The 13811-nt window shown below is 46.6% G+C and overlaps 1 protein-coding gene across 1 annotated transcript in view; it reads right to left on the reverse strand.

Annotated features, from left to right (window-relative positions):
* The window catches only part of CRB1 (crumbs cell polarity complex component 1), a 153470-nt gene that overhangs the window by 111817 nt on the left and 27842 nt on the right, over positions 1 to 13811 (reverse strand). The window contains exon 2 of the mRNA XM_081010755.1: positions 5943 to 6530. Coding sequence (XP_080866881.1) covers positions 5943 to 6530 — 588 coding nt within the window. The remainder of the gene's footprint in view (positions 1 to 5942; positions 6531 to 13811) is intronic.

Genomic DNA, 13811 nt, shown 5'->3' on the forward strand with positions numbered 1-13811 from the left:
TCCTGACACCGATTCCAATTAGCACGTGCTAGTTAGCTTCAGCTCGGAATTATAATTGGAAACATATGATTGGAATGAAGCTGAAGCACATACATCAAGTAATGTTCGAGGATAAGACTGCTGATTTATGGATCTCTGTGACCGGGAGTGACGGATGGATAAGTAAATCTTCTGATGAATCACCACTAGGAGACTGTATGTTTGGAATGAAGGGGGGGTGGAGAAAAAACTTTTTTTTTCTTTGCACGATGTGATATTAATAACCCTTCACCCCAGATAGAAATAAGATCGTTGCGTTTTTATTAATCACAAGCAGGAATTCAAGAACTGTGTGGGATGGATTATAACAGGAGAGAGGATTGGTGAACGGTGAGAAAGAGGAAAATTTTTATGACGCAGTTAAAAAATGGCATCTCGCCAAGACAGGCTTGCCGGAGAAAGAAGGACAGGGGGAGGAGAATCAGGATCGTTCGAAAGAGAAGGAATGTTGGAACGCAAGCTTGACCTGACAGAGCCTCCTGATTCACTTGATTTATTTGGCAAGCCTGAGAAAAGTAAAGGACAGACCGAAGATTATTTTTTTATGGAAGCGTTGAACAGAGGCTGTCCCTGAGCGATAGGATCTTTGAAGAGTACAAAACCCACACAGAGGATGCCTGTTTTCAATCTGCTTGTGAAAATTATCAGAGATCGCAAAGAAAGGAATATACGATAACAACAAGAAGAGAAAGAAAGTAATAAAGGACTATCTAGATTGAACTGGATAGAACTGTCTAATTAAAGCAGTAATATAAGTGATGTTTGGACTCGTTCGGAGTTTTGGACACGTGCGGAGCTTGATGTATGGGTACCCCCCAAAAAATTTAAAATTTGGCTGTATAATTTGGAACTAATGTGATTTGGATAATGTGATGTGATTGGCCTGTTAATAAAAATTATTTAAAAAAAAAGAAAAGAAAAAGAAACATACTGGGAGCCAGTGTAGGTCTTTCAAGACCGGTGTTATGTGGTCTCGGCGGCCGCCCCCAGTCACCAGTCTAGCTGCCGCATTCTGGATTAGTTGTAGTTTCCGAGTCACCTTCAAAGGTAGCCCCACGTAGAGTGCATTGCAGTAGTCCAAGCGGGAGATAACTAGAGCATGCACCACTCTGGCGAGATAGTCCGCGGGCAGGTAGGGTCCCAGCCTGCGTACCAGGTGGAGTTGGTAGACAGCTGCCCTGGATACAGAATTGACCTGCGCCTCCATGGCCAGCTGTGAGTCCAAAATGACTCCCAGGCTGCGCACCTGGTCCTTCAGGGGCACAGTTACCCTATTCAGGACCAGGGAGTCCTCCACACCAGCACGCCCCCTGTCCCCCAAAAACAGTACTTCTGTCTTGTCAGGATTCAACTTCAATCCATTAGCAATTTTATACTAAAATTAATCCCCAACCAAATATCCATCCCACCCCCAACAAAGGAAAAAAGGAAAAAAAGAAATAAAAATTTAAATTGCCACCGACTGCTTGAGGACATTTTAAAGCACATTAACCACCTGGAACAGGGAAGCAATGGCAAAACACTTCCCACACTTCCCCAAAAGTTTGTTCCAAATAAGGGCCTGGGCCACACCCCCTGGGCCAGTTGGGAGCAGGCCCTGCAGTCCTCCCCACAGTCGATGGTCCCAAGATGCTCAGTAGTTTAGACCACAGTGCCACCTACATCCTATTGAGCCAGGATGTGGGGCTTACGTCAGTGTAGCTCTCCTGTCCCAGGAATTGGTCAGCTGAGATGGAGCTCCAATGGACCCTAACATGCTCATTTGGGTGGATCTTGGTTTGGACTGCTGCCTTAGAAGTCAGTCTCTTTGATTTTAGCAGAACTTACTTACAAAGGAGTACTATCAAACGGCAAACAGATGCTTTCTCTCTGTCTTCAAGTAAAGGTGACCAAAGCTCAGGAACTGACTGTTATAGACTATGTCCAATATTAAAGGGTATTATAGGAAATTTCATGGGGAGATTTTGCATGCCTGAGAAATCCGCTCTGTAAAAATGGAATTACTGAGAACATATTGCACTGACCTCCAGCTGCGGTTTCTTTCCCCACTTGAGAGTTTGCTAGTTTAGTTCACATGCAATGCAAATGCCAAGTATATTCAATAATGATTAGTTGGTTCTGCTTGTATGGCAGGTGAAATAGGGACCCAAAGTGATTTTTAAAATGCACAAGGGATTGGTTGTGTTTGCAAAATATATGCAAAATATATGAGGAGGTAATTCGGGGGCTTTCAAAGAACTGGGTTATTAGATACCCACGTTTGGATAAATTAACATTCACTTTTAAGACAGTGCAAAAGTATAAGATTCTTTGGAAAGCTGTTGCACATTGTGGCTGGGGAAACCCAGCCAGATGGGCAAAGTATAAATAATAAAATTATTGTGATTGTTATTGTGAAACAAGAGCCTGGAATTTCATTTTCATACAGTAGCCTCAGTCTATCGATTAAATGGTTAGAGATAATTTTACGTGGTAGTCAGTAATGTAATGAAATTGCGTGTCCAGAGGTTGCAACAGAATAATGAAGCTACTGGCTACATTATGTAGGAGCAGTAGGAAGCACAGCTAAGAATGACCCTGGTAGTCATGAATATGAGAGAGAAAGTTGTATACAATACTGTAGGTCAAGAAGATTGCTAGAACACCTTAGTGGGCACGGAGAGCTGGGAAGGCAAAGATGACTGACAGTTGTGGAAGATACAGAAGGGCATTTGGAAAAAAAGAGACAGAATCTAGTACGTTGCATGGCTTGCTCAATAAACCCTCTCCATAGAAAAGAAAGGAATGGACTGTGGATGAATGGAAACGAGACCTCAACGGTGAGCAGGAAATTGTCTGAACATGACTACTCCACAGACAGGCTTTAGGGGTCAGGAGGCATTGTCTGGGCAGGTGCCAATTGATCTGCAAAGCCACGGTTTAGCAGCATATAGGAAGCGCTCACTGGCATGAAGTCAGCAGAGCAAGGGTTCAAAACAGTGCCTTTGAGGGCAAACAGGGTTCTGTGGGGAACTGCATGGAACACCAGCCTAAATTTGGAGCACTATCCAGTTCAGGGCTCTGTGCAGCTGCTTCTCCTTCAAAACAAAAACGGGCTGCTTAAGCATGCATTTTTTTTTTTAAAAAGCATGTACTTTGGCCCTGTAACAGAGTGCAGTTTGCGCTACATGCTATGCTCTCTTCCATTTCCTCTTTTTGAGCTGCATCAAATCTGACATAATGCAAAAGCTTGCATATCTGACATAATGCAAAAGCTTGCATGCCGAATGAATTGTTTTCCTATTCTTTTACCTTTCCCTCTGCTGTTTTTCGAACATATAATCTTGCAGGTTTCATTTGTGTGTTAGCTGTAGGCTAGGGTTGGGAAACATGTGATCCCCCCCCCCCGAAGCTGCTGAACTCATCTCCCAGGGGTCCCTGCCTGCATGGCTAATTGTCAGGGATGATGGGAGTCATAGTCCAGGAAAATCTAGACAGCTGCAGGTTTCCTGCTCCTGCTGTAGGCATTCACCACTTAACCATCCTTTTCAACTTAAGAGTTGTATAAAAAAATGAAAAAGTGACTCTTTAATAGCTGCAGTATAGGAGTGCTACTTTTTAATAAATAAGATTCGGGAGTAAGGAGAGCAACTGACTTGTTTATACAGTAGGGAAACTGAATGTACCCTGCAGAGACACTTCCCTGCCTCTGCACAATTCCAGTGTAGTGCTAAATGCAGCTAGTGATAGGAACTGGGGCAAAGACACCAAGAGGCAGAGATCAGGCAGGCTACGGTAGAAGCCAGGGGCACCCCACCTCCTTCTGCGACCAGCTTCCCTCTCCTCTGGTCTCTCCGCACCGGAAGAGGTATGAAGATAGTGGAGCAAAGGCAGACAAGGCGTCAGAGTCTCAGATTGCTTGGGAAGGAGCCAAGGGAGGAGGAGCCTTAGCTAGCTGTGGGAAGGCGAGAACATCCATTCAGTCTTCACAACTGCCTTGGAGAAAGATCTACTGGGGAGACTTGCTGCTCTTACTAGATCTGGCCAATAATAATAATAATAATAATAATAATAATAATAATAATTTATTATTTATACCCCGCCCATCTGACGGAGCCCCCCAGCCACTCTGGGTGGCTTCCAACAAAACACTAAAATACAATAACCTACTAAGCGTTAAAAGCTTCCCTAAACAGGGCTGCCTTTAGATGTCTTCTAAAAGTTTGGTAGTTATTTTTCTCTTTGACATCTGGTGGAAGGGCGTTCCACAGGGCGGGCGCCACTACCGAGAAGGCCCTCTGCCTGGTTCCCTGTAACTTGGCTTCTCGCAGCGAGGGAACCGCCAGAAGGCCCTCGGCGCTGGACCTCAGTGTCCGGGCAGAACAATGGAGGTGGAGACGCTCCTTCAGGTATACTGGACCGAGGCCGTTTAGGGCTTTAAAGGTCAGCACCAACACTTTGAATTGTGCTCGGAAACGTACTGGAAACCAGTGTAGGTCTTTCAAGACTGCTTCTTTGAATAAAGAGTTAGCTTTGCTGGCAGCGTGCGACTTATTGCTGACCTGCTCCTGACACCACGCACCTGAATCGGCCTTGGGTTTGGTGAGAAAAAGGAGTTCCACCTGGTCACAGGCAGGAAAATGCATCTATGCTTGCAAAGTACAAACTGTTTATATCAGTAGGAATCAGAAGCTTGAGCTGGTGCAGAATTCACTACCCAGGTTGCTCATCTCAGCAAGACAGTTTGAGCATATTACACTAATGCTGGCCCGACTGCACTGGCTGCCAGTTAGCTTCCGGGCCTAATTCAAAATGCTGTTCTTGACCTACAAAGCCTTTGAGGACTGCAATACCTCAAAGACCGCCTTTCCCTATATAAACCGACCCGGACACTGCGCTCATCATCTGAGGCCCTTCTTCATGTGCCTCCTCCAGTTAAAGTCCGGAGGTGGCAACACGAGACTGGGCCTTGTCTGCAGTGGCCCCTTGTTTGTAGAATATTCTCCCCAGGGAGGCTTGCCTGGTGCCTTCATCACATATTTTTAGGTGCCAGGTGAAAACATTCCTCTTCAGCCAGGCTTCTGACTGATTAATATTCTACAGCCTTTTAGATGTGTCTGTGGGAAGGGGGTGTGTGATTGTTTTGCTGTTTTGACAATGCACAAGAAAGTATGTGCTTACTCGCTGACACACAGGAGAGTAAGTGGTTCACCACCCCTGCTGACTGCCATCAGAGGTGGATTCCATGCTACAGAAGAATAGTGAGAAGAACCATGTACAAACTATACAGCAGAAAACCCAGAGAAGTATGAAATCTGAAGGATAATTATGTTTCAATCTGCACATTACTCTTGAAGCTGCAGATCAGGGTTTTAAGAAGTGTGATCAGCCAAGGTTTCTGCAGAAGCAGCTTTCAGGCACTTCCAAAGAAAAGACTTTGAGGTGCCACGTTAATTAGGAAATTAGTAATCTTGTTTGTTATTCATTGGACATTGTACACTGTGACACCCAACCACTGTGATGGGTGTGATGCTTCTGCAAATGTATAGAGATCTTCCAAACCCCCCCCCCCCAATAAACAGAGTGATCTACCAACAACTGCTCTGTGGAAGGATTCCAATGGAGAGTCAAGCTCCTCGACATTCACCATCTCTGGGTGCTCTACAATCAACTGAGGGGGGCAATTGGGTTGTTGTTTTTTATTTTTATTATGTATTTTGTGGTTTTATATCTTGATTTTTTTCTGTGAGCCGCCCTAAGACCCCTGGGTATTGGGTGGTATATAAATTCAATAAATAAATAAATAGTAATAATAATTATTTCCATGTTTTTATTTTGTATTTTATTTTGTGAACCGCCCTGGGATCTTATGTTGAAGGGTGGTATATGAATCTAATATAATGAATGAATGAATGAGCTCTTACCTGTGTACTCAAGAGGGCAAACACACTCATATTTCCCTATCAGGTTGAGGCATGTGGCACCATTCAGGCAAGGATCTGAAGCACATTCATCCACTTCCAGGTTACAGTGCTTCCCTTGGTACCCTGGCACACAGTAGCAGGCGTACCCACGGACCCGGTCCCTGCACACTGCTCCGTTGAGGCAAGGGCTGGAAAAGCATTCATCAATGTCAGTTTCACAGGATGGACCTGTGTACCCTTCTGTACAGAGGCAAGTGGGACCACCGGGCTCCTCCAAGCACGTGCCTCCGTGGCCACAGAAATGCGAGCCGCAGGTGCTGGCAGCAGTTTCGCACGTAGGTCCGGCGTACCCCGCAGGGCAGGTGCAAGTAAAGCTGAGGTTCCCTGCAGCGCTTGAGCAGGTGGCGTTGTGAAGACACGGGCTGGAGGAGCAAGGGTCGTAGGGTTGCTTGGCACACCTTTTGGCTGGGGTGACACCTGACAAGTCCGGACAGCCGCAGCCACCCTCTGCGGCAGCACCGCCACATTCCGGATCCTTTTGGCAAGAGCTCGACAGGCACCTGGGACCATCTTTTAGGCAAAGTGACTCTAGAAAAGAAAAGGCAAGCGGTTAATGGGCAACTCCGGGGACAATTAAAATGTATAGCAAGAAGTGGCGTGGCTGCAACAAAATGTTGTCGTCTATGCTAAAGGTTGGGGTGGGGGGAGAGAAATTCTGTTCAGGTTGCAGTTTTTAAGGAGAACCTTACAAACTCACCCTTCCCAAAACAATACAGGAGTCAAAACACAGCATTCCTTCAATTTATTTTCTTAATTTTGCAATGCACTTCTCCAGCCAAGCGATGTGTACCCTCAAAAATGCATATATTGGGGAGAAGTGTGCACAGAAATGCATCTATCGGTGAGCCATGACATGCAAAAGTGCAATTTATTATGGAAAATAAATGTCAGGTAGTTTAAGAATTCCAGTTCTCCCTCTGCCTTCTGTTTACATTCCCATTCTCTCTGCTGACACTGCATACAGGGACACGAATCTACAAAGCCAGGGGAACAAATACAGTCCTCAATGCCATTCAACCTGAAGTGAAGACCACTTCAAGTCCCTCCCCAGGCCACATTCCTCACATCTGTTATTTTATCTGCACATTATTTTCCTCCTTCCCTCTTGCCTTCATAACCATTTAGACTGCAGGATCTGTGGGTAGAGACTGTGGAGGCTACACCTGTGTTCTGTGCAAAATTTATCATAGCTTTAGGTAAAGGTAAAGGTACCCCTGACTGTTAGGTCCAGTCGTGACCGACTCTGGGGTTGCAGCGCTCATCTCGCTTTACTGGCCGAGGGAGCCAGCGTACAGCTTCTGGGTCATGTGGCCGGCATGACTAAGCCGCTTCTGGCGAACCAGAGCAGCGCACAGAAACGCCGTTTACCTTCCCGCCGTAGTGGTACCTATTTATCTACTTGCACTTTGATGTGCTTTTGAACTGCTAGGTTGGCAGGAGCAAGGACCGAACAACGGGAGCTCACCCTGTCGCAGGGATTCGAACCACCGACCTTCTGATCGGCAAGCCCAAGAGGCTCAGTGGTTTAAATCTGGCCAAATGTGAATAATGGGTTTTGCAGTTTTCCATAGCTTAGAATGGCCACTTAGACTTTGCCCAAATTAAAACGAAACAAAAACCAAAAACCAACTGTCTTAATAAAACCTCTTGCTTTCAAAATTTGTGTTCTAACTTTTGAATCATGGCATGTTTTATCTTTCTGCTGTATTTTTGTTGCTTTTTTATTCTTACAGTTTTATGCCTCATTTTGCCATTTGCAGAGGGGTTTTTTACTTATTAATTGTAAGCTTCCTTAGAGATGTTATGAGGCTGCAGGCAAATGTAATTAATAATAATAATGAAAATGCATCATCACAAAAAGAGGTACAGTTTTGCATAAAATTTACACATGCTAATTCAGATGTGTAGGCACAACTTTAGAAAGGATTGCTGTGATATAAAGGAGAAATGCAATACATCTTGCTATAATAAGGAGAAATGTGACCAGGTGACCTGCTGTCTGGGTTTTTTACCTTCAAACCAGACTTGGACCAGACAGCCTTTCAAATAGAGGACTGTCGTCCGATAGCCCTGCGATCAGAGGACTGCTCTCTATAGAGCACAGTGCCACCCTACCATAACGTCCTTCTCAAGACACAGACTGAACTGGGTTGCGTGCAGGAAAATGGAAAGGAAAAGACATGAGAGCATCTTGACTTCTGACCTTTCTGTGCAGGAAAGCAAGTTTCTGATTCCACGAGAACCGCTTTTCCTGTGTGCTCCGACCTGCCGTTTGAGTAAGCCCTGCTAGGGGGTATCAGCCTGCTGCGCCTAGGCACATGGGCTTCCTCGTGCTCGAGGTGCAAACATCTGTTCTTCGATCAAGAATATTGTCCCAATTAACAGTGTCAGAAAAGAGTGTAAAAAGGGTTTGAGGGAGGAGGGTTGGATTGAAACCTTCAGTGATGTTGGGAGCAAGATCTTTCTTTGAATGCAGAATAAGAATCGCACAAGTCCCCCCCCCCCCAATTCTCAACCAATTAAGATCACTTAGCAGTGACCTGCTTTGACAGAGATTTCTTTAAAAATTAATATTTAACATCCAAAAAAATTAAAATAAACTGCCGATCACTTTGGATTTAGACTGACTGACACATGAAGTAATTCTCCAAGTCTCTTTAAAAGGCATCACGGCGTTAACCTAATTACTGGAGGAATTAGTGCCAAACATTTTACCCCATCGTTAAGGCCTTTTGATGTAACTGAGATGCTTGGCAAGAGGATCGCCCCTCCTCCGAAAATGGAATATATTAGAATCTGAAGTTTTCTCAAGATGTTTGCTCACAGTAAAGAGCGACATCTGCTGGTTGGCATCAGTACTAATAAAATATTACAGAAGTCTAGTTTAAAAACCCCAAAACCTATGTAAACTAAACTGTTGGGAGTGGTCAGCATTTGCCTTTACAGCAAAATTGATGTACAGGAAAGGGAGGTAAGTGAGCTGGGAAAAGCAAAGCAAATATCTGCAGCTGTCTTTACACTCACTTCTCCCAGCCTCTGCACTTACGTACATGAACCGAACAGAGTGCAAAATAAATGTTTGTGTGCAAGGGCTTTTACATATGGACAAAATCCAGCATCAGCAGACTTCAGCTCATGAGTTCCTGCTCACTAGTCCTGCCTGTGGCAGACCAAAACGTAATACCCAGGAACAGCTGGCATGGTGAAGACGGTGCCGCAGAGCTGTCATCCCGACATTGGTACCACAGCTGCTTACATGGCCAGTGCAGTGCAGCATGTAAGGTTCATGGGCAAACTGGCAACATCAATCTGGTGCTCCAACCAGTGCACCAGCACACCCTCAAACTCACTGCCTGGCACCCGCTCCATCCAGATAAGTGGCAGTGAAACTAGTGTCAGGTAAGTAAAGATAAAGGACACCTCGGCGGCTAAGTCTAGTCAAAGGCGGCTATTGGGTTGTGGCGCTCATCTCGCTTTCAGGCCAAGGGAGCCGGCTTTTGTCCACAGACAGCTTTCCGGGTCATGTGGCCAGCAGGACTAAACCGCTTCTGGTGCAACGGAACACCGTGACAGAAACCAGAGCGCATGGAAATGCTGTTTACCTTCCTGCCACAGCGGTACCTATTTATCTACTTGCACTGGCATGCTTTCGAACTGCTAGGTTGGCAGGAGCTGGGACAGAGCAACGGGAACTCACTCTGTCACGGGGATTCGAACAGTTGACCGTCTGATTGGCAAGTCCAAGAGGCTCAGTGGTTTAGACCACAGTGCCACCCGCTGTGGTGTAATGTCACATGAGCTGGTGCTTATCCCGAGTGATGACAGGGGTGGCTTCAAGGGCTGCGATCCCGTTGCCTCGCCGTGGCTGCCACTGCTGGGTCCTCTCTTAGGCAGCTCGTAGCAGCTCCTGGAGAGTGGGTGAACAGGAGGAGAGGCCACCACATCAAGGCCAAACCCCACATGATGTGCTGGCTCTGAGGGGCAGGCAGAGGGCAGGGTTGCCCTGGGCAAGAAGAAAGGGAATGGAGGGCAAGGAGTCATATATATATATATATATATATATATATATATATATATATATGCTTTGTGTATCCATGCCTAATTTTGCTCTTTTAAAAAAATTATTGGTGTCTGTTTTTCTTTTTGTAAATCTGCCAAATAATAAAATAGAATAAAATAATAAAATCCGGTTTAAGGGGCTTTCTCAGGACAGTGGAGGGTGTATGTGCTGTGTCCCACTAAAGGCACTCACCTGTCTTCTGACAGGAAAGGCTCTGCGGGGGCAGTGGGGCGACAAAAATGGGGGGGGGGGTTGAGGAGGGTCAGTTGCAGGAGGAGTGAGAAATGTCCCTATTTTCGTCTGAGGAATGTTGGAGGGTATGTTACAGCTTCTTGATGCCTTGATTTACCTCCCTAAATTGGAAGGAATCCCACCAAAATGTGGAGTGGAGGGATAGCCCTTCAGATGTGGGCCACTCCCACTATCCCCGAGCATTGGCTAGGATGGCTGAAGCTAATGGGAGTAGTAATCAAAAATATCTGAGGACACCATATTGGGTAAACCTGATGCACTGCTAGAAAGTTTCAAATAATAGCGACCATCAGTTTGTGTGTGCTGTGGTTGGTTGAGAGGCAAGCACAGTTGCCGTCCGGCTTGTGGGTGAGCAGTATGTTAGTACAGTGGTACCTCGGGTTACATATGCTTCAGGTTACATACGCTTCAGGTTACAGACTCCGCTAACCCAGAAACAGTGCTTCAGGTTAAGAACTTTGCTTCAGGATGAGAACAGAAATTGTGTTCCGGCAGCGCGGCAGCAGCAGCAGTCCCCATTAGCTAAAGTGGTGCTTCAGGTTAAGAACAGTTTCAGGTTAAGTATGGACCTCCGGAACGAATTAAGTACTTAACCCGAGGTACCACTGTATGCCATTTTGTCAGAGTGTTGTTTGCCTGAGAAAAGCACTACAATTACTGAAGAAAACTGGTGTCAAGAAACACCCTTACGTGGCATCACTTGACCTTCAGGACCGTCTCTAAAACTAGATTGGGCCATTGACCATGTGCTGCTACAACCTCTTCCTAAACATCAGCTATGTCTTTCCCCCCGAGGTCATGACTCAGAACTGTGCATGGATATCCCTAGCGTTCACCAGTTATTTACAGAAGCCAAACCTGTCACTGAGATTTTAACACAGCAGTGTTCAACTTGTGCTGCCAATGAAATATCTTCAGGTCCTTTGGCCCCACGAAGGATTTTGAAATAACTGATTCCACTGGAAGTGTATTCATCGCCCAAGGTGCATGGTATCGGAGAGTTCTTTGCGGTGGTACACCTAGGCCTGTCACAGTATGTTTGGCATGGGCTCTGACGGATAGCAAAAAAGACAGCCCCATAAATCTGCCAACTCCCCAGCAAATAGAACCCCAGAAGGCTGTGCGTGTTATCTTGTGTTTCTGGATGATACATGACGGCACTTGAGGAAGTGCCAAAGGGAATGAGAACACAGGCACATAATCTTAAGAAGAGTCAAAGAGACGAGAAGGGTTTTTTCTCAGACATCTCCAGCATGAAAGGAGAGAGAGAGAGATGCTATGTTTGGAAAGCAGATAGCATGGCAGGCAAAAAAAAAAATAAAGTGTGTCTGAGGACAAAGAAACAGACTGGTAGAGGGGGCAATAATGCCAACTACTATATGCAGCTCTTAACTCAGGAGCTACAGTAGGGTGCTCCAATGTGTGGGCCGAGGGCCTTTTTGACAGCCCTCAGCAAGATTTGAGGAATCCCCCACCAGTGATGAAGCAAGCCGATTGGGTGCCTAGGGTGGCACACGTTCCCTGTGCCCGGGGGTGGGGCCAGCCGCCCGCGGGATGGGGTGAGTTGGGGCAGGACGCTCCACGGGGCCTCCAAGTCTGCTTGCCTCCTCCCACTCAGCTGCCCTACAGCTGAGGAGGAGGCAACAGGCGGACTGTTTGGGGCAGAGTGGAGCCTGCGGGCGCTCAAGCCACCGTGTCACTCCCAGGAGAGATGCATGGCTCGGGAATGCTGCAAGCCCTACGGTGAGTGCCACCTACCATTTTGTCAAACACGCCCTCAGTGGGGACACCCGGGGCGGTCTGCACCTACCGCGCCCCCCTTGCTATGTCCCTGTCCCCCGCAGCCCTCACACTGCCTTCCCAAAACTAGGTGAGTGAGGGGCTAGGCTTTGGGCGGGAGGTGGGAGTGCTCTAGGACCCTGCCAGAGCCTTGTTCCTCCTTCCCAAAGAAGAAGAAGAAGAAGAAGAAGAAGAAGAAGGAGTTTGGATTTGATATCACACTTTATCACTACCCTAAGGAGTCTCAAAGCGGCTAACATTCTCCTTTCCCTTCCTCCCCCACGACAAACACTCTGTGAGGTGAGTGAGGCTGAGAGACTTCAGAGAAGTGTGACTGGCCCAAGGTCACCCAGCAGCTGCATGTGGAGGAGCGAGGAAGCGAACCTAGTTCACCAGATTACGAGTCCACCGCTCTTAACCACTACACCACACTGGCTCCCAGCACCTCGCTTACCTGGCTTGGGAAAGGCAGTGCGAGGGTTGCAGTGTGTTTCTAATTTTGGCCTTGCTCCCCACCCCTGCACAACAAGGCACTGTGCAGCCTGCAGGTTCCATATCAAAGTACTCTTGAGGTCCACTTGGTATGAAAAGTTGGGCTGCCCTGAGGTTTGAGTTAAAATTCTGAACCAAGTGAAAGAGATTACTTATACCAGTGGTGGAACACTCTGTCACAAGAGACTAGGGCCCTGCGGGACTTGACATCTTTCCGCAGGGCCTGCAAGACAGAGTTGTTCCACCAGGCCTTTGGCCAGGGCACAGCCTGACTCCCTCCTTTGGCAATCTTCGCGGAGCTCTGGCCCAATGGTTGCCATTGGTTGATTTGAATAAATTTTATAATGAATGATTTTAGAGTGTTGTGTTGTGTTGTACTATTGTACTGTTTTATTGTTGTTAGCCGCCCTGAGCCCGGCTTCGGCTGGGGAGGGCAGGATATAATTTATTTATTATTATTATTATTATTATTATTATTATTATTATTATTAGAGATGGGGAGATCCCCCTAAACCCAAGATGTTAATAAATGGTGGGATTTTGATTATTTGCAGTATTGAGGGTGGGAGGGACTGCAGGCCAATGGAAAAAATACAGGTTAGATTTCCCTTCCAAGCCAGAGCCTCACCAGGGATACTGGCATTACCAAAACAAAAGGTGTTGATGGCGTGTCTAAGAGGAATCTTGGGCCTGGGCAGACAGAAGGTTGTCAGGATTACTGGGTGTGAAATAAAGAGTATCTTTAGCAAGATGTGCTGGGAAGAGGAAGGGAGGTGGTCCATCTTTGGCACTCTGGATGTAGGCCGGCTAGGAGAGATGCCCTTGAGGGCTGCTTTGGGGAACAAGCCCTGCTTGAAATGAACATGCTGTAAGATCTGGACTCCCTCCATGCAGACTGAAAGTGTAAATATGTGAATCAATCATTTTTCTTAAAGCTGCTACAGTCTTCAATTCTCCAATGGAGCACAAACCCCAGGGGAATGCCTGGAACCCCCTGGAATTTTGCCGAGAGTGGGGGTGGCACACAACTTCTGTAAAAGTATTATCAAGAGTGGCCAATGTGGTGCCACAGAGCCATCTACACGGATGGTGCTGTGGTCTAAACCACTGAGACTCTTGGGCTTGCTGATTGGAAGGCTGACAGTTCAAATCCCCACCGTGGGGTGATCTCCTGTTGCTCTGTCCCAGCTCCTGCCAATGTAGCAGTTCGAAAGCAAAGAAATGGG

Source organism: Podarcis pityusensis (assembly GCF_964106645.2).
Source record: "Podarcis pityusensis genome assembly, chromosome: 6".
Taxonomy (NCBI): Eukaryota; Metazoa; Chordata; class Lepidosauria; order Squamata; family Lacertidae; genus Podarcis; species Podarcis pityusensis.